The sequence below is a fragment of the Anomaloglossus baeobatrachus genome, chromosome 6 (genome assembly GCF_048569485.1).
Source record: "Anomaloglossus baeobatrachus isolate aAnoBae1 chromosome 6, aAnoBae1.hap1, whole genome shotgun sequence".
NCBI lineage: Eukaryota > Metazoa > Chordata > Amphibia > Anura > Aromobatidae > Anomaloglossus > Anomaloglossus baeobatrachus.
Window position 1 is genome coordinate 565,863,046 of NC_134358.1, and position 18,600 is coordinate 565,881,645.

General features: G+C 42.8%; 1 protein-coding gene across 7 annotated transcripts in view; it reads left to right on the forward strand.

Moving 5' to 3' along the window:
- The window catches only part of NOS3 (nitric oxide synthase 3), a 176,204-nt gene that overhangs the window by 150,979 nt on the left and 6,625 nt on the right, over positions 1-18,600 (forward strand). For all 7 annotated transcript variants that reach the window (XM_075315761.1, XM_075315762.1, XM_075315759.1 and 4 more), the window contains 17 exons: positions 492-666; positions 2,283-2,384; positions 2,487-2,681; positions 3,065-3,144; positions 3,287-3,431; positions 3,786-3,890; positions 3,980-4,047; positions 8,349-8,465; positions 8,577-8,751; positions 10,073-10,205; positions 10,591-10,669; positions 12,226-12,416; positions 12,496-12,677; positions 12,955-13,165; positions 13,343-13,430; positions 17,368-17,489; positions 17,628-17,776. In XM_075315761.1, the coding sequence (XP_075171876.1) occupies positions 492-666; positions 2,283-2,384; positions 2,487-2,681; positions 3,065-3,144; positions 3,287-3,431; positions 3,786-3,890; positions 3,980-4,047; positions 8,349-8,465; positions 8,577-8,751; positions 10,073-10,205; positions 10,591-10,669; positions 12,226-12,416; positions 12,496-12,677; positions 12,955-13,165; positions 13,343-13,430; positions 17,368-17,489; positions 17,628-17,776 (2,317 nt within the window). The remainder of the gene's footprint in view (positions 1-491; positions 667-2,282; positions 2,385-2,486; positions 2,682-3,064; positions 3,145-3,286; positions 3,432-3,785; positions 3,891-3,979; positions 4,048-8,348; positions 8,466-8,576; positions 8,752-10,072; positions 10,206-10,590; positions 10,670-12,225; positions 12,417-12,495; positions 12,678-12,954; positions 13,166-13,342; positions 13,431-17,367; positions 17,490-17,627; positions 17,777-18,600) is intronic.

Sequence of the window (18,600 nt, forward strand, 5' to 3'; positions counted from 1 at the left end):
TCAATATTAACCACTTCCCCACTCTAGGCCACCAGGGATGTCAATATTAACCACTTATCCACTCTAGGCCACCAGGGATGTCAATATTAACCACTTCCCTACTCTAGGCCATCAGGGATGTCAATATTAACCACTTCCCCACTCTAGGCCACCAGGGATGTCAATATTAACCACTTCCCCACTCTAGGCCACCAGGGATGTCAATATTAACCACTTATCCACTCTAGGCCACCAGGGATGTCAACATTGGCCACTTCCTTATTCTAGACCACCTGGGTTGTCGCCATTAATCCCGCACTATTATATAACACTTTTTTTTTTCTGTTACCCCTTTTTCCGCACTAAACCTCCAATATACCAGTTAATAGTTTTCATCTTTGGTTTTTCACAGTTCAGAAGACGCTCCTTCCTCTCTCAGTAATTTTTTTTTTTTCCTTCTTTTTTTAGTATTAAATTGATGTTTTTTGACTTTTTCTTCTCTTGCTTTCCAGCTATGAGTGGTTTGCAGAATTGGGATTGAAGTGGTACGCATTGCCTGCCGTGAGCGGCTTGCTCCTGGAGATTGGGGGTCTGGAGTTCCCAGCGGTGCCATTTAATGGCTGGTACATGAGCACCGAGATCGGGATGCGGAACCTGTGCGACTCGTATCGATATAACATAGCTGAGGTGAGTGTGTAGATTCGGGCTGGGCTTTACGTTCTCGCTGTCCATGCCGTACCATGGTGCAGCGAGCCCATCGGCCCCTGTAGGCTCCTTGTCTCCCATTCCCTCCTCTCATTGTAAAGGTCGCTTTTTAGGGGAAAACTGCAATGGAAAATAATAAGAAAAATCAAAAACTGAATTGCAAACTCCAATGTCAGGCAGCTGCTGTAAAGGCTCATACAATTTTGAGATGCAGGAAAAAAAAAACGTATAACCTGGCACTGGTCAGAAATCCTGTGTACATTTTGGAATGGGTTTTTCCAGTTTGAGATATACATATAAAGACTCCACTTCAGCTACATAAATGATTGTATATAAACACCAGCACATCGCTACGTGCAGAGGTCGCCACATAGGAGAAAAGGAAATGTGAGGATCACACCGTAGTGGCAAGCGCTTTGTCTGGAGATAAAGGTCGCAATAAGTTTTGGGATAGTATAATGGAAACACTGAGAACTCCTTAAAATCGGCCACATAGACTCTAAATACACCGTGTACCAGTCTCATATATAACTTGCTTTTTAGCACATTACAGGATCGATCAATTATCTGATGGAGGTGACTGAGTAGCGAATGTCAGAAGAACATTACCCCCAATTTCATTGTTCCTGCTGTACACTTTGGTGGAGGAGGATAATGCTTTGGGCTGTTATCAGGGGTCAGCCTTGGGCCCTTCACTCCAATGATGGGATATTTTAAACTTCAGCACAAGATATTGTGGAATTCAAATACATTGTTTACCAGTCTGATATGTAACTTGCTGATTAGCACATTACAGGATCGGCAAATGATGGAGATGACTGAGTGGTGAATGTAGGAGAACGTTACCCCCTGACCACATTGTGTCTGCTGTGCAGTTTGGTGGAGGAGAATAATGCTCCAGGCTGTTATCAGGGGTTAGCCTTGGGCCCTTCAATCCAGTGATAGAAATCTTAATTTTCAGCAAAAGATATTGTGGACAATTATAGATTCCAGCTTTGTGGGAAACGTTTGGTGAAGACCCTTTTCTGTTCCCCATGACTATGTCAAGTGCACAAGCTCCATGCAGACATGGAGAGGGGAGAACAAGACTGCTGCACAGAGCACGGACCCCAGCCTCATCCTATAATGCAGACTATGAACCCGGACTCTCCCCAACATCAGGGTCTGATCTCACAAATATTCTCCTGGATGAAGAGACAAAAAATCCCACAGACTCTTCCAAAATCCTGTAGAAATCCTTCTCAGAAGAGCAGAATCCATAATAATGTGTATGGATGTAGGATGGGAGGTCAGAAGCCCCTTGAGGTGGATATGGGGGGGCTTGTACTTTTCTCCATACATCGTCCTGTATAACCTTATTTATCCGGTATGAACGTTGGGTTGAGCTTGTACTCCACATATAGTGCAGCTCCGGAGCTCCAGCTCTGGCTTGGTGTGAGGACTTCCTCGGTGGGGCACTGTGTCATCTTCATACTGTGGTGTTTAGACATCTTGGTGCAATCTTCCGAGAATCCTATACTATAACCACTTGTGCACAGAAATCTCATGTGTTTAGTGCTGTGTTACCGGATTGATTTAGACCTCGTCAATATTCACAGGACGTGGCCAACAAACTCGGATTGGACACCAAGAAAACCTCATCCCTGTGGAAGGACCGGGCAGCTCTGGAGATTAACATTGCGGTTCTACATAGCTACCAGGTATGCCCATGTCTGTGCCGTGCTGAGGGCAACTCTATTGTGTGTCCCGACCATTTGTGTGCCGTCTTCTGTCACAATGTACTCGCGTCACCTCTGTTACAGAGTGATAAGGTCACCATCGTGGACCACCACGCAGCCACAGAGTCCTTCATGAAACACATGGAACATGAGACCCGCTTACGAGGAGGTTGCCCAGCAGACTGGGTCTGGATTGTGCCACCGATGTCTGCCAGTCTGACCCCGGTGTTCCATCAAGAGATGGTCAATTATCACCTTTCTCCGTCCTTCCTATACCAGGTACTTGACAACCCTGTAAGGTCTCATCTACTACCTCTTGGCCTCCAGGGTCTGAGTCTCCATGACTTCTCCAGTTCCATTTTCCATCTTGTGATCCCTGAATGTCTTTTGTGATTTCCATCCTTTGATTTATCAAGTTGGCCATGCCTAGTCGAGTATCTTACTACCACCAATGGTCGGTGAGACGTTCCTTTGTTCTCAGCCCAGGTGCCTTCACCAGGACATAATCTGGTTGGCATAAATTGACCATAAATGGACCAAATATAAGAGCCAGAGCTAAAACGTAGCACCATGTATGACCATCCATACAGTTATCTGTTGTCAGGGTCTTGTCTATGATCCATGTCTTGAAGTTTTCCTAATGATAAACCTTGATATTTTAGCCTGACCCCTGGAAGCACCACATCTGGAAGGGATCTCAGAGCACCATCACCAGGAAGAGAACCTTCAAGGAGGTAGCAAAGTAAGTCACAAAAATCCTGCAGGATCTCAACATGTGACTTTAAGGTCACCCCGTCCTTAAGATTCCCCCCCCCCACACCACGTGCTGTGTGTCCCAACTAGTAATCCTAAAAGGTATCAACAAATTCTCCTTGCTCGCCTAGTGCTGTGAAGTTTTCTGCTAAGCTGATGGGTCAGGCCATGGCTCGCAGGGTGAAGGCCACTATTCTCTATGCCACCGAGACCGGCCGCTCGGAGACCTATGCTCAGAAGCTCTGCAACATCTTCGCGTATGCCTTTGATCCCAAGGTAAGAAGATACTGTTGAGCACAAGGATATGGCAGCTTAGGTAAGAGGGTCACAGAGAGTGTTCTTGGGTTTAAGGTACTTATGAGCTGCTCTATTTTCAAGACCCTGATCCAGTGGACATCGATCAGGAGCCCTGCGATGTCCCTCCTACATGCGGCATTCCCGGCACCTCTTGTGATTTGTAGGTCTGATGTAATGGTATCAGGCTGGGTCTACACATCCGAAGAGGAGCCGGGGACTTCCAATCGATGATGGTCACATTCCAGCTGTAGAGGGGGATGTGGTTGGTCGTCCTCCTTGTAGCATCAGGTGGTTGTACCTCAGGTCCTCACCTTCCTCATCTCTCCGGTGTAGGTGATCTGTATGGACCAGTATGACACGGTGGACCTGGTGCACGAGACCCTGGTTCTGGTAGTTACGAGCACGTTTGGCAATGGTGACCCACCGGAGAACGGAGAAGTAAGAAACGTTATAACGTCTTACCTGCAGCCGCGGTATAATCGCTCCGAGTCCTGCGTCATCTATATCTCCGGTCTTACACTTCATAGGGATTTGCCCGAGAACTCATGGAGATGACGTCCCCCAACATAGCCGCCCTCCAGCCGCAGCAACAGAAGTGAGTACACAGGGCATTACACCGCCAGGGTGAAGGGGCGCCACAAATGCTCGACCATCCAAGGCTTGCTACCGGAATAGTATAGCGGTATTACAGTCCATTACCTTGCACTGGATTTATTTATGTATGGAGCTGTTATTTGTGCACTAAATAGTGGTATCATGTGAACAATGTATGGCGGTATCACAACAGGGCACTCTGGCGGTAACATATAAGCACTGTATGGCGGTATCACACAGGCACCCTGGTGGTATCATATGAGCACTGTATTGCATTATCATATGGGCAACATAATGTGGTATCATATGGGCATTATAAGGCAGTGGTATATGGGTGCAGTATGGTGGCATAATATGGGCACTGTATTGTGGTATGGTATGTCCATTACAAAGCACTGGTTTCATATGGGCATTGTAAGGGTATTATATGGGAACTGTATTGCAGGATCATATGTGCACAGTATGGTGGCATCATATGGGTACAGTATGGTATCACATGGGCACAGTATGCCGGCAGATGGGCATTGTAAGGGTATCATATGGGCACAGTATGGCAGTATCCTATGGGCACAGTATGCAGGTATCATATGGGCATTATAAGGCCCTGGTTTCATATGGGCATTGTAAGGGTATTATACGGGCAATGTATTGCAGGATCATATGGGCACAGTATGGTGGTATGATATGAGCATTGTAAGGGTATTATATGGGCACAGTATGGCAGTATTTTCTTTGTGACATTGTATGGAATGTCAATATTATAATGCATGGTTTTGGCCACATGATATAGCATTATTATTTAGAATCCTATGGCACTGTTAATTGGGCACTATAATGTATGGCACTTTTATTTAGGGTGCAGGGGTTGCAGTTGTACCTGGGCACCAGAGCCTAAAGGACCCCAAAATGTCCTTGTAACCCATATGAAAAGAACAGGGCTATTGGGGCCTATGATAGTCGGGACCTGTTGGTGATTTTGCATTTGTCTCCTCGAGCTTCAAGTCTCACAACTAAACCCAAAGTACTAGTCACAAAGGAATGACTGCGGGGGGTGGACAGGGGCTCGCGGGGGGGGTCTGATGTGCCGACGCCTTGGAAAATAATACGTCCTTCTCCTCCATATACACAGCGAATACAACCTCCTCACACTGTGTGATAACAAATGGGGGCCATGTATTAGGCTATTACTCCAGCAGCGAGACGCGGCCCCCTCCAGCAAGGAAGAGTCAATTCCCAGATTTGTTGAGATCACGGGACGCACGAATCATTTATTATGTGATGTTCTCCCCCGTCCAACAGGAAACCGGATCCCCGGGAAGGAAGCGCTGCAGATTAATTTTAGAGCTCAGTTGTGTTCTCACATTATTCAATAAAGTCACAGCCGCCACATACAGCGCTCACCCCACGTGTTATGGGGGACGGCGCGCACACCCCACGTGTTATGGGGGACGGCGCGCACACCCCACGTGTTATGGGGGACGGCGCGTCCACATCAATCATATGTGTCAACACATGCTACACGGTCATGTCAGGTCCCCTGTCAGAGGAAAGATAGACGTACATACAGGACAGTATTATAGTAGTTCTATTCTTGTACATAGGGGCAGTATTATAGTAGTGATATTCTTGTACATAGGGGCAGTATTATAGTAGTTATATTCTTGTACATAGGGGCAGTATTATAGTAGCTATATTCTTGTACATAGGGGGCAGTATTATAGCAGTTATATTCTTATACATAGGGGGCAGTATTATAGTAGTTATATTCTTGTACATAGGGGGCAGTATTATAGTAGTTATATTCTTGTACATAGGGGCAGTATTATAGTAGTTATATTCTTGTACATAGGGGGCAGTATTATAGTAGTTCTATTCTTGTACATAGGGGAGCACTATTATAGTAGTTATATTCTTGTACATAGGGGGCAGTATTATAGTAGTTCTATTCTTGTACATAGGGGAGCAGTATTATAGTAGTTATATTCCTGTACATAGGGGCAGTATTATAGTAGATATATTCTTGTACATAGGGGCAGTATTATAGTAGTTATATTCTTGTACATAGGGGCACTATTATAGTAGTTATATTCTTGTACATAGAGGTAGTATTATAGTAGTTATATTCTTGTACATAGGGGCAGTATTATAGTAGTTATAATCTTGTACATAGGGGCAGTATTATAGTAGTTATAATCTTGTACATAGGGGCAGTATTATAGTAGTTATATTCTTGTACATAGGGGCAGTATTATAGTAGTTATATTCTTGTACATAGAGGTAGTATTATAGTAGTTATATTCTTGTACATAGGGGCAGTATTATAGTAGTTATAATCTTGTACATAGGGGCAGTATTATAGTAGTTATAATCTTGTACATAGGGGCAGTATTATAGTAGTTATATTCTTGTACATAGGGAGCAGTATTATAGTAGTTATATTCTTGTACATAGGGGGCAGTATTATAGTAGTTATATTCTTGTACATAGGGGCAGTATTATAGTAGTTATATTCTTGTATATAGGGGCAGTATTATAGTAGTTATATTCCTGTACATAGGGGCAGTATTATAGTAGGTATATTCTTGTACATAGGGGCAGTATTATAGTAGGTATATTCTTGTACATAGGAGCAGTATTATAGTAGTTATATTCTTGTATATAGGGGGCAGTATTATAGTAGTTATATTCCTGTACATAGGGGCAGTATTATAGTAGTTATATTCTTGTATATAGGGGGCAGTATTATAGTAGTTATATTCCTGTACATAGGGGCAGTATTATAGTAGTTATATTCTTGTATATAGGGGGCAGTATTATAGTAGTTATATTCCTGTACATAGGGGCAGTATTATAGTAGTTATATTCTTGTACATAGGGGGCAGTATTATAGTAGTTATATTCTTATACATAGGGGCAGTATTATAGTAGTTATATTCTTGTACATAGGGGCAGTATTATAGTAGTTATATTTTTGTACATAGGAGCAGTATTATAGTAGTTATATTCTTGTATATAGGGGGCAGTATTATAGTAGTTATATTCTTGTACATAGGGGCAGTATTATAGTAGTTATATTCTTGTATATAGGGGGCAGTATTATAGTAGTTATATTCCTGTACATAGGGGCAGTATTATAGTAGTTATATTCTTGTACATAGGGGGCAGTATTATAGTAGTTATATTCTTGTACATAGGGGCAGTATTATAGTAGTTATATTCTTGTACATAGGGGCAGTATTATAGTAGGTATATTCTTGTACATAGGAGCAGTATTATAGTAGTTATATTCTTGTATATAGGGGGCAGTATTATAGTAGTTATATTCTTGTACATAGGGGCAGTATTATAGTAGTTATATTCTTGTACATAAGAGCAGTATTATAGTAGTTATATTCTTGTATATAGGGGGCAGTATTATAGTAGTTATATTCTTGTATATAGGGGGCAGTATTATAGTAGTTATATTCTTGTACATAGGGGCAGTATTATAGTAGTTATATTCTTGTACATAGGGGGCAGTATTATAGTAGTTATATTCTTGTACATAGGAGCAGTATTATAGTAGTTATATTCTTGTATATAGGGGCAGTATTATAGTAGTTATATTCTTGTACATAGGGGCAGTATTATAGTAGTTATATTCTTGTACATAGGAGCAGTATTATAGTAGTTATATTCTTGTACATAGGGGGCAGTATTATAGTAGTTATATTCTTGTACATAGGGGGCAGTATTATAGCAGTTATATTCTTGTACATAAGGGCAGTATTATAGTAGTTATATTCTTGTACATAGGAGCAGTATTATAGTAGTTATATTCTTGTACATAGGGGGCAGTATTATAGTAGTTATATTCTTGTACATAGGGGGCAGTATTATAGTAGTTATATTCCTGTACATAGGGGCAGTATTATAGTAGTTATATTCTTATACATAGGTGCAGTATTATAGTAGTTATATTCTTGTACATAGGGGCAGTATTATAGTAGTTATATTCTTGTATATAGGGGCAGTATTATAGTAGTTATATTCTTGTACATAGGGGCAGTATTATAGTAGTTATATTCTTGTACATAGGGGCAGTATTATAGTAGTTATATTCTTGTACATAGGGGCAGTATTATAGTAGTTATATTCTTGTACATAGGGGCAATATTATAGTAGTTATATTCTTGTACATAGGGGCAGTATTATAGTAGTTATATTCTTGTACATAGGGGCAGTATTATAGTAGTTATAGTGACGTCTCCCTCCCTCTATAGTTGATAATGATTATTTCCTATTTACCCTCTGATGTTGCAGGAGCTATAAGACGCGATTTAACAGCGTGTCTCAGACGGATCAGCTTGTTGCATCCTGGAAGAAGAAGCGGAAGGAGTCCAGTAACACGGACAGTGCGGGGCCGCTGGGGACCCTCCGGTAAGGTTGTGATGTCTGGGGGATTGATCCGTGTAGAGACGGACGTCTGTGGCAGCCATGACATCTTATTTATGTTCGTCCTTCCTTTTTTCCGTCCATTTTTTCTTCCAGGTTCTCGGTGTTCGGCCTGGGTTCTCGAGCGTACCCACATTTTTGTGCCTTTGGACACGCCGTAGACACCCGTCTAGAGGAGCTGGGAGGAGAACGTATCCTGGAGATGGGGGAGGGCGATGAGCTCTGCGGGCAGGAGGACTCCTTCCGTGCCTGGGCCAAGGCTGTGTTCAAGGTGACTGCCATTATTTGTTTTTATTGTGCCCCCGGTCTACGGTATAAATCTTTTCTGCAATCTCTGGGGAAAAACTGATCACTGATGAATAGTTCCTTTCACAGCAGGATGTAAAGCGAGATGGTGTTTTTTGAGTCTGGAGTGTAGTGTGCTCTACTGACATCTGGTGGACAGTAGAAGAACTGTAATACAGTTCTGTGCATTTTATATGAAAAATGTCTTCAAATGAGAAGAATAAATCCATGCGGCTCGTCTCCATGTGGTTCTCCCAGATAATCTGAGGGTGCGGATGGAAGCCATTAGTCACCTGACACAGACCACCCATCCTTATCTACAGAGGATAAAGCTGACAATGGTGTGTAGCCATCGCCGGCCCCCAGCACTTTGCTCTGAGGTCAGGATGGGGGGGAGATAAAACGCGACAAGATGGGAACAAACATACCCGGATCTAGAGCGGTATAATAACGGCACACACCGTCCGGCAACTTGTCCCCTAATATCCAGAGCTGCATTCACGATTCTGCACCCGCCTCGGGTCTCGCCTGTGACACGGTGCTGGTTTCCTCCTGGCATCATGTTAGGGAGGGTCTGTCCCGGACTGTGCTGGATAAACACGGCGGCCCCTCTATCACAATCGCTTTCCTTCCCTGCTGCTGAGAGAGGGAAATGGAGAGTGATAAGAAGGGAGGAACCGCACGGAGCCATGATTGTCCTGCACTGCCCCGACCACAAATGCCATTCACTGCACAGGATGTGTGAACTCGCGTAAGAAATGTCACCGGCAGTCCTATGTAACACCACTGATAACACAGTGATATCTCTCTGAGTACAGATAATGTAATGGATGTCACCTGCAGTCCTATGTAACACCACAGATAACACAGTAATATCTCTCTGAGTACAGATAATGTAGTAGATGTCACCTGCAGTCCCATGTAACACCACAGATAACACAGTGATATCTCTCTGAGTACAGATAATGTAGTAGATGTCACCTGCAGTCCTATGTAACACCACAGATAACACAGTGATATCTCTCTGAGTACAGATAATGTAGTAGATGTAACCTGCAGTCCCATGTAACACCACAGATAACACAGTGATATCTCTGAGTACAGATAATGTAGTCGGTCACCTGCAGTCCCATGTAACACCACAGATAACACAGTAATATCTCTCTGAGTACAGATAATGCAGTAGATGTCACCTGCAGTCCTATGTAACACCACAGATAACACAGTGATATCTCTGAGTACAGATAACGTAGTAGTCGGTCACCTGCAGTCCCATGTAACAGCGCCTCTTTTTCTCCCCTCCTCAGGCCGCCTGTGACACTTTCTGCGTTGGAGATGACACTGATTTAAATTTTCATGACTTTTTTCAAGCTAAGGGCAGCTGGCAGAGGTCCATGTTCCGCATGTCCATCCAGGCCTCCTCCCCGGACCTCGTTACCGGTAGGTCCCTGTGTTTTCGGCTTTGCTTCTCTTGGACCGGGCTTCAGCCTCATCACGTCACTCTCCAGTCACCTCCAGAGCTGCTGTAGATGTGACGTGAGACGCACAGATCCTGCACAGGAATCACTTGTAATGTGATTGGTCTCTAATAAGAGGCCGAGGGTCCCAGAGGTGGTCGGAGACCTTAGTATGTAAACTCCTAATCCGCGGGGTGCAGGAAGCGCAGACGTGTGGCGCTGTCTGCAGGGAGATTTCTGTATTCTGCCTGTGATGGGTGGAGATATTGGGGTCTCAGGGGTCACTATTGGGGGTCTTTCTGTTGGGTGTGGGGGTGACATTTTTGGATTGTCTGTTTTCTGATCTGTGGGGTTTCGCTCCCTCTCAGGCCTTTCTCAGGTGCACAGAAGGAAGGTGTACGAGGCCACACTCATCGCAAAGGAGAATTTACAAAGTGAGCAGTCCAGGTGAGGCGATGGCAGAGGAGCGAGGGTCCATGTGTGGTGAGGGCTGGGGGTATAGACCAGGTGCACAGGAGCATTGTGAGGCTCCCTCTGGATGGATATCAGGCCTCTGCTATGATTATCCCACATGCTTTACACTGCAGCTCCTTTGCTAGAGGTTACATCTATATGAAACAATCGTAATTGTACAAGTTTTGGGGGTTTTTTTGAGTGGAGGGTGGGGGGCTAAATATGCCACCACAACAATACTCTGTCCCGTTCAAGGCTACCCTTTTCTCCCCCAGACTCTTCTATCCCTCTCCCCCAGATTCCTCTGTCTTCCCTCCTCCCCCTAGACACTTCTGTCTTCCCTCCTCCCCCCCCCAGACTCTTCTGTCCTCCCTCCCCCAGACTCTTCTGTCCTCCCAGACTCTTCTGTCCTCTCCCCTCCCCCCAGACTCTTCTGTCCTCCCTCCCCCCAGACTCTTCTGTCCTCTCTCCTCCCCCCAGACTCTTCTGTCCTCTCTCCTCCCCCCAGACTCTTCTGTCCTCTCTCCTCCCCCCAGACTCTTCTGTCCTCTCTCCTCCCCCCAGACTCTTCTGTCCTCTCTCCTCCCCCCAGACTCTTCTGTCCTCCCTCCCCCCAGACTCTTCTGTCCTCTCTCCTCCCCCCAGACTCTTCTGTCCTCTCTCCTCCCCCCAGACTCTTCTGTCCTCCCTCCCCCCAGACTCTTCTGTCCTCTCTCCTCCCCCCAGACTCTTCTGTCCTCTCTCCTCCCCCCAGACTCTTCTGTCCTCTCTCCTCCCCCCAGACTCTTCTGTCCTCTCTCCTCCCCCCAGACTCTTCTGTCCTCCCTCCCCCCAGACTCTTCTGTCCTCCCTCCCCCCAGACTCTTCTGTCCTCTCTCCTCCCCCCAGACTCTTCTGTCCTCCCTCCCCCCAGACTCTTCTGTCCTCTCTCCTCCCCCCAGACTCTTCTGTCCTCTCTCCTCCCCCCAGACTCTTCTGTCCTCTCTCCTCCCCCCAGACTCTTCTGTCCTCCCTCCCCCCAGACTCTTCTGTCCTCCCTCCCCCCAGACTCTTCTGTCCTCTCTCCTCCCCCCAGACTCTTCTGTCCTCCCTCCCCCCAGACTCTTCTGTCCTCTCTCCTCCCCCCAGACTCTTCTTTCCTCTCTCCTCCCCCCAGACTCTTCTGTCCTCCCTCCCCCCAGACTCTTCTGTCCTCTCTCCTCCCCCCAGACTCTTCTGTCCTCCCTCCCCCCAGACTCTTCTGTCCGCTCTCCTCCCCCCAGACTCTTCTGTCCTCTCTCCTCCCCCCAGTCTCTTCTGTCCTCCCCCTCCAGACCTCTCTGGTAGTGGGTAATCTCCCTTGGAAAGAAACGTTTGGCCATGTTGAAGTCTAATACGCCAGATCCTCATACCTTCCTCTGCAGACCCCCATATTAATAATATATACTGTATATTATGTGATTCATGTGAGCACATTTATGGGGTATCTGTTTTATGAGGGGAGGTTTTTTGTGGGGGTTCATTGAGTACTATCCTATGTGTCTCACCTTTTGCCTCGCCCCTAACCTCAGCCGCTCCACCATCTTAATCAAGCTGAACACCGAGGGTCAGGATGAGCTGAGATATTCTCCTGGAGACCACCTGGGGGTCTTTCCATGTAACCGAGAGGAACTGGTGCAGGCTCTGCTGGAACGGGTGGAAGACCCTCCGCCCGCTAATGACACCGTGCAGGTGGAAACCATGGACAAAGACTCGAGCCGACGTAAGCAGGAGCCCAGCTTTACTGTCCTATGTGCTGCTGCGGCCACTCGTTTCACCCTACTGACTGTTTCTCCTCACAGGTCTGGGGACTGGTCGTAAGGTTAACTGGGTCACCGATACCAGAATCCCACCTTGTACACTGCGACAGGCACTGACTAATTACCTGGACATTACTACGCCCCCCACACCCCAACTGCTGCAGCTGCTCAGCGTCCTCTGTGAGGACCTGGAGGAACGGCAGCGGCTGGAGACCCTCAGCCAGGTACGATCCGGACTGGATTTTTTTCTTCTTTGCATATATTATGCTGCTTAGTAAGAGGGGGAGGAACTACATCTAGTACCGCCCATGAGGAGCTGAGGTGCAGTTTACATTGCTGTATTTGGGTTCTCCCCATTCTCATATGTTACTCCAAGCTGTAAAGGACCCTAATATTCCCAAGGTGACGCTCCTATACAGCTGTTGATGAATTTGTGCAAGCCACCATATATAAATGCTATGAAATAACTCCCCCCCCCCCCCCCACCCCCACCCCCCGCAGGATGCCCGTCAGTACGAGGAGTGGAAGTGGTATCGGTGCCCCACCCTGGTGGAGGTCCTGGAGGAATTTCCATCCATCAGTGTCCCCAGCTCACTTCTCCTGACGCAGCTACCCCTCCTCCAGCCGCGATACTACTCCATCAGCTCCTCCCTGGAGGCCTACCCCGACCAGATTCACCTGACCGTCGCGGTGGTGTTGTATCACTCGCAGGGTGAGTACGGACTGTCAGACACTATGGAGAAATGGCGTAATGGATGGAGAAATGGCGTAATGGATGGAGAAATTGGGAAAAATGTTGGTACGATTTATATGACGTAAATGCACCAATTGTCTGATATAAGAAAACCTATAAATCTGTAATCGATTATATATTGTATGTATTATATAGAGAATAAAGGTCCTCTGCATTATGGCGTGTGCTCAACATGGCTGGATCAGCTGAGTCCTGGAGCACCAGTGCCTTGCTTTGTCAGAGGGTAAGATCTTCTCATAATACTGCTCCTATGTACAAGAATATAACTACTATAATACTGCTCCTATGTACAAGAATATAACTACTATAATACTGCCCCTATGTACAAGAATATAACTACTATAATACTGCCCCCTATGTACAAGAATATAACTACTATAATACTGCTCCCTATGTACAAGAATATAACTACTATAATACTGCTCCTATGTACAAGAATATAACTACTATAATACTGCCCCTATATACAAGAATATAACTACTATAATACTGTCCCTATATACAAGAATATAACTACTATAATACTGTTCCTATGTACAAGATTATAACTACTATAATACTGCCCCTATGTACAAGAATATAACTACTATAATACTGCCTCTATGTACAAGAATAGAACTACTATAATACTGCCCCTATGTACAAGAATATAATTACTATAATACTGCCCCTATGTACAAGAATATAACTACTATAATACTGCTCCTATGTACAAGAATATAACTACTATAATACCTCCCCCTATGTACAAGAATATAACTACTATAATACTGCCCCCTATGTACAAGAATATAACTACTATAATACTGCTCCTATGTACAAGAATATAACTACTATAATACTGCCCCCTATGTACAAGAATATAACTACTATAATACTGCTCCCTATGTACAAGAATATAACTACTATAATACTGCCCTCCATGTACAAGAATATAACTACTATAATACTGCTCCTATGTACAAGAATATTACTACTATAATACTGCTCCTATGTACAAGAATATAACTACTATAATACTGCCTCTATGTACAAGAATATAACTACTATAATACTGCTCCCTATGTACAAGAATATAACTACTATAATACTGCCCCTATGTACAAGAATATAACTACTATAATACTGCCCCCTATGTACAAGAATATAACTACTATAATACTGCGCCTATGTAAAAGAATATAACTACTATAATACTGCTCCTATATACAAGAATATAACTACTATAATACTGCCTCTATGTACAAGAATATAACTACTATAATACTGCTCCCTATGTACAAGAATATAACTACTATAATACTGCCCCTATGTACAAGAATATAACTACTATAATACTGCTCCTATGTACAAGAATATAACTACTATAATACTGCTCCTATGTACAAGAATATAACTACTATAATACTGCCCCTATGTACAAGAATATAACTACTATAATACTGCTCCCTATGTACAAGAATATAACTACTATAATACTGCCCTCCATGTACAAGAATATAACTACTATAATACTGCTCCTATGTACAAGAATATTACTACTATAATACTGCTCCTATGTACAAGAATATAACTACTATAATACTGCCTCTATGTACAAGAATATAACTACTATAATACTGCTCCCTATGTACAAGAATATAACTACTATAATACTGCCCCTATGTACAAGAATATAACTACTATAATACTGCCCCCTATGTACAAGAATATAACTACTATAATACTGCCCCTATGTACAAGAATATAACTACTATAATACTGCTCCTATATACAAGAATATAACTACTATAATACTGCCTCTATGTACAAGAATATAACTACTATAATACTGCTCCCTATGTACAAGAATATAACTACTATAATACTGCTCCCTATGTACAAGAATATAACTACTATAATACTGCCCTCCATGTACAAGAATATAACTACTATAATACTGCTCCTATGTACAAGAATATTACTACTATAATACTGCTCCTATGTACAAGAATATAACTACTATAATACTGCCTCTATGTACAAGAATATAACTACTATAATACTGCTCCCTATGTACAAGAATATAACTACTATAATACTGCTCCTATATACAAGAATATAACTACTATAATACTGCCTCTATGTACAAGAATATAACTACTATAATACTGCTCCCTATGTACAAGAATATAACTACTATAATACTGCCCCTATGTACAAGAATATAACTACTATAATACTGCCCCTATGTACAAGACTATAACTACTATAATACTGCGCCTATGTAAAAGAATATAACTACTATAATACTGCTCCTATATACAAGAATATAACTACTATAATACTGCCTCTATGTACAAGAATATAACTACTATAATACTGCTCCCTATGTACAAGAATATAACTACTATAATACTGCCCCTATGTACAAGAATATAACTACTATAATACTGCTCCTATGTACAAGAATATAACTACTATAATACTGCTCCTATGTACAAGAATATAACTACTATAATACTGCCCCTATGTACAAGAATATAACTACTATAATACTGCTCCCTATGTACAAGAATATAACTACTATAATACTGCCCTCCATGTACAAGAATATAACTACTATAATACTGCTCCTATGTACAAGAATATTACTACTATAATACTGCTCCTATGTACAAGAATATAACTACTATAATACTGCCTCTATGTACAAGAATATAACTACTATAATACTGCTCCCTATGTACAAGAATATAACTACTATAATACTGCCCCTATGTACAAGAATATAACTACTATAATACTGCCCCCTATGTACAAGAATATAACTACTATAATACTGCCCCTATGTACAAGAATATAACTACTATAATACTGCTCCTATATACAAGAATATAACTACTATAATACTGCCTCTATGTACAAGAATATAACTACTATAATACTGCTCCCTATGTACAAGAATATAACTACTATAATACTGCTCCCTATGTACAAGAATATAACTACTATAATACTGCCCTCCATGTACAAGAATATAACTACTATAATACTGCTCCTATGTACAAGAATATTACTACTATAATACTGCTCCTATGTACAAGAATATAACTACTATAATACTGCCTCTATGTACAAGAATATAACTACTATAATACTGCTCCCTATGTACAAGAATATAACTACTATAATACTGCTCCTATATACAAGAATATAACTACTATAATACTGCCTCTATGTACAAGAATATAACTACTATAATACTGCTCCCTATGTACAAGAATATAACTACTATAATACTGCCCCTATGTACAAGAATATAACTACTATAATACTGCCCCTATGTACAAGACTATAACTACTATAATACTGCTCCCTATGTACAAGAATATAACTACTATAATACTGCTCCCTATGTACAAGAATATAACTACTATAATACTGCTCCTATGTACAAGAATATAACTACTATAATACTGTCCCTATGTACAAGAATATAACTACTATAATACTGCTCCTATGTACAAGAATATAACTACTATAATACTGCCTCTATGTACAAGAATATAACTACTATAATACTGCTCCTATGTACAAGAATATAACTACTATAATACTGCTCCTATGTACAAGAATATAACTACTATAATACTGCTCCCTATGTACAAGAATATAACTACTATAATACTGCCTCTATGTACAAGAATATAACTACTATAATACTGCCCCTATGTACAAGAATATAACTACTATAATACTGCCCCTATGTACAAGAATATAACTGCTATAATACTGCTCCCTATGTACAAGAATATAACTACTATAATACTGCTCCCTATGTACAAGAATATAACTACTATAATACTGCCCCTATGTACAAGAATATAACTACTATAATACTGCCCCCTATATACAAGAATATAACTGCTATAATACTGCCCCTATGTACAAGAATATAACTACTATAATACTGCCCCTATGTACAAGAATATAACTACTATAATACTGCCCCCTATATACAAAAATAAAACTACTATAATACTGCCCCCTATATACAAAAATAAAACTACTATAATACTGCCCCCTATGTACAAGAATAGAACTGCTATAATACTGCCCCTATGTGCACGATTCTAGCTGCTCCCAGTAGTGATGTGACGTTTCCCGTCGCTCTGCAGGGCTCCATCTTTCCATCTACCATCTGACATTACGGCTCCCTGTATCTTCGTCGGGCCGGGGACGGGTATCGCACCGTTCAGGGGCTTCTGGCAGCAGAGACTTTATGACCTTGAGAATAAAGGTAACAATCCCTGTATCGTTGCTTTCCGCTCTCGGACCATTCTGTGCCCACGTTCTGCATGTGACGAGGAGCAATATCCCGGTTGATTGCAGAATAAAGCGCACACGGATAATATCCTCATTATTTCCCATTCTGCAGGTTTAGTTCCTGGTGAAATGACTTTGGTCTTTGGATCCAGATGTGCAGAACTTGACCACATCTATAAGGAGGAAACCTATGATGCCCAGAAGAGGGGCGCCCTCAGCCAGATCTACACGGCCTTCTCCCGCCAGCCCGACTGCCCGAAGGTGAGAGGCGATCCCAGCCCGCAGCTCACTGGGGATTGTATTAATAAGGGGTTTGAACTGGATGGATTTTAGCTCCTATGGATCACATTCGCCATCTAGTGGTCACCTACCAGAATACATGTCTCTTCCATAAAGGTACATCAACATAACAGGACCGATTAACCCCCTGAAATCAGTGAGAATCAAGATACCAAATTTCTCCACTTTGCAAAATACCAATAAAAACCTAAATATGAATCAACTGTGAGTCCTGCAATCACCGAAGACTAAGAGAAAAAACACTGATTAGAGACAAATTATGTTGTATCTTGGTATGTAGGAAGCTCCCCCTAGTGGTGGCTGCAGACAGGATCTTATCATGTATCTCTGTATACAGGGAGCTCCCCCTAGTGGTGGCTGCAGACAGGATCTTATCATGTATCTCTGTATACAGGGAGCTCCCCCTAGTGGTGACTGCAGACAGGATCTTATCATGTATCTCTGTATACAGGGAGTTCCCCCTAGTGGTGGCTGCAGACAGGATCTTATCATGTATCTCTGTATACAGGGAGCTCCCCCTAGTGGTGGCTGCAGACAGGATCTTATCATGTATCTCTGTATACAGGGAGCTCCCCCTAGTGGTGGCTGCAGACAGGATGTTATCATGTATCTCTGTATACAGGGAGCTCCCCCTAGTGGTGGCTGCAGACAGGATCTTATCATGTATATCTGTATACAGGGAGCTCCCCCTAGTGGTGGCTGCAGACAGGATGTTATCATGTATCTCTGTATACAGGGAGTTCCCCCTAGTGGTGGCTGCAGACAGGATGTTATCATGTATCTCT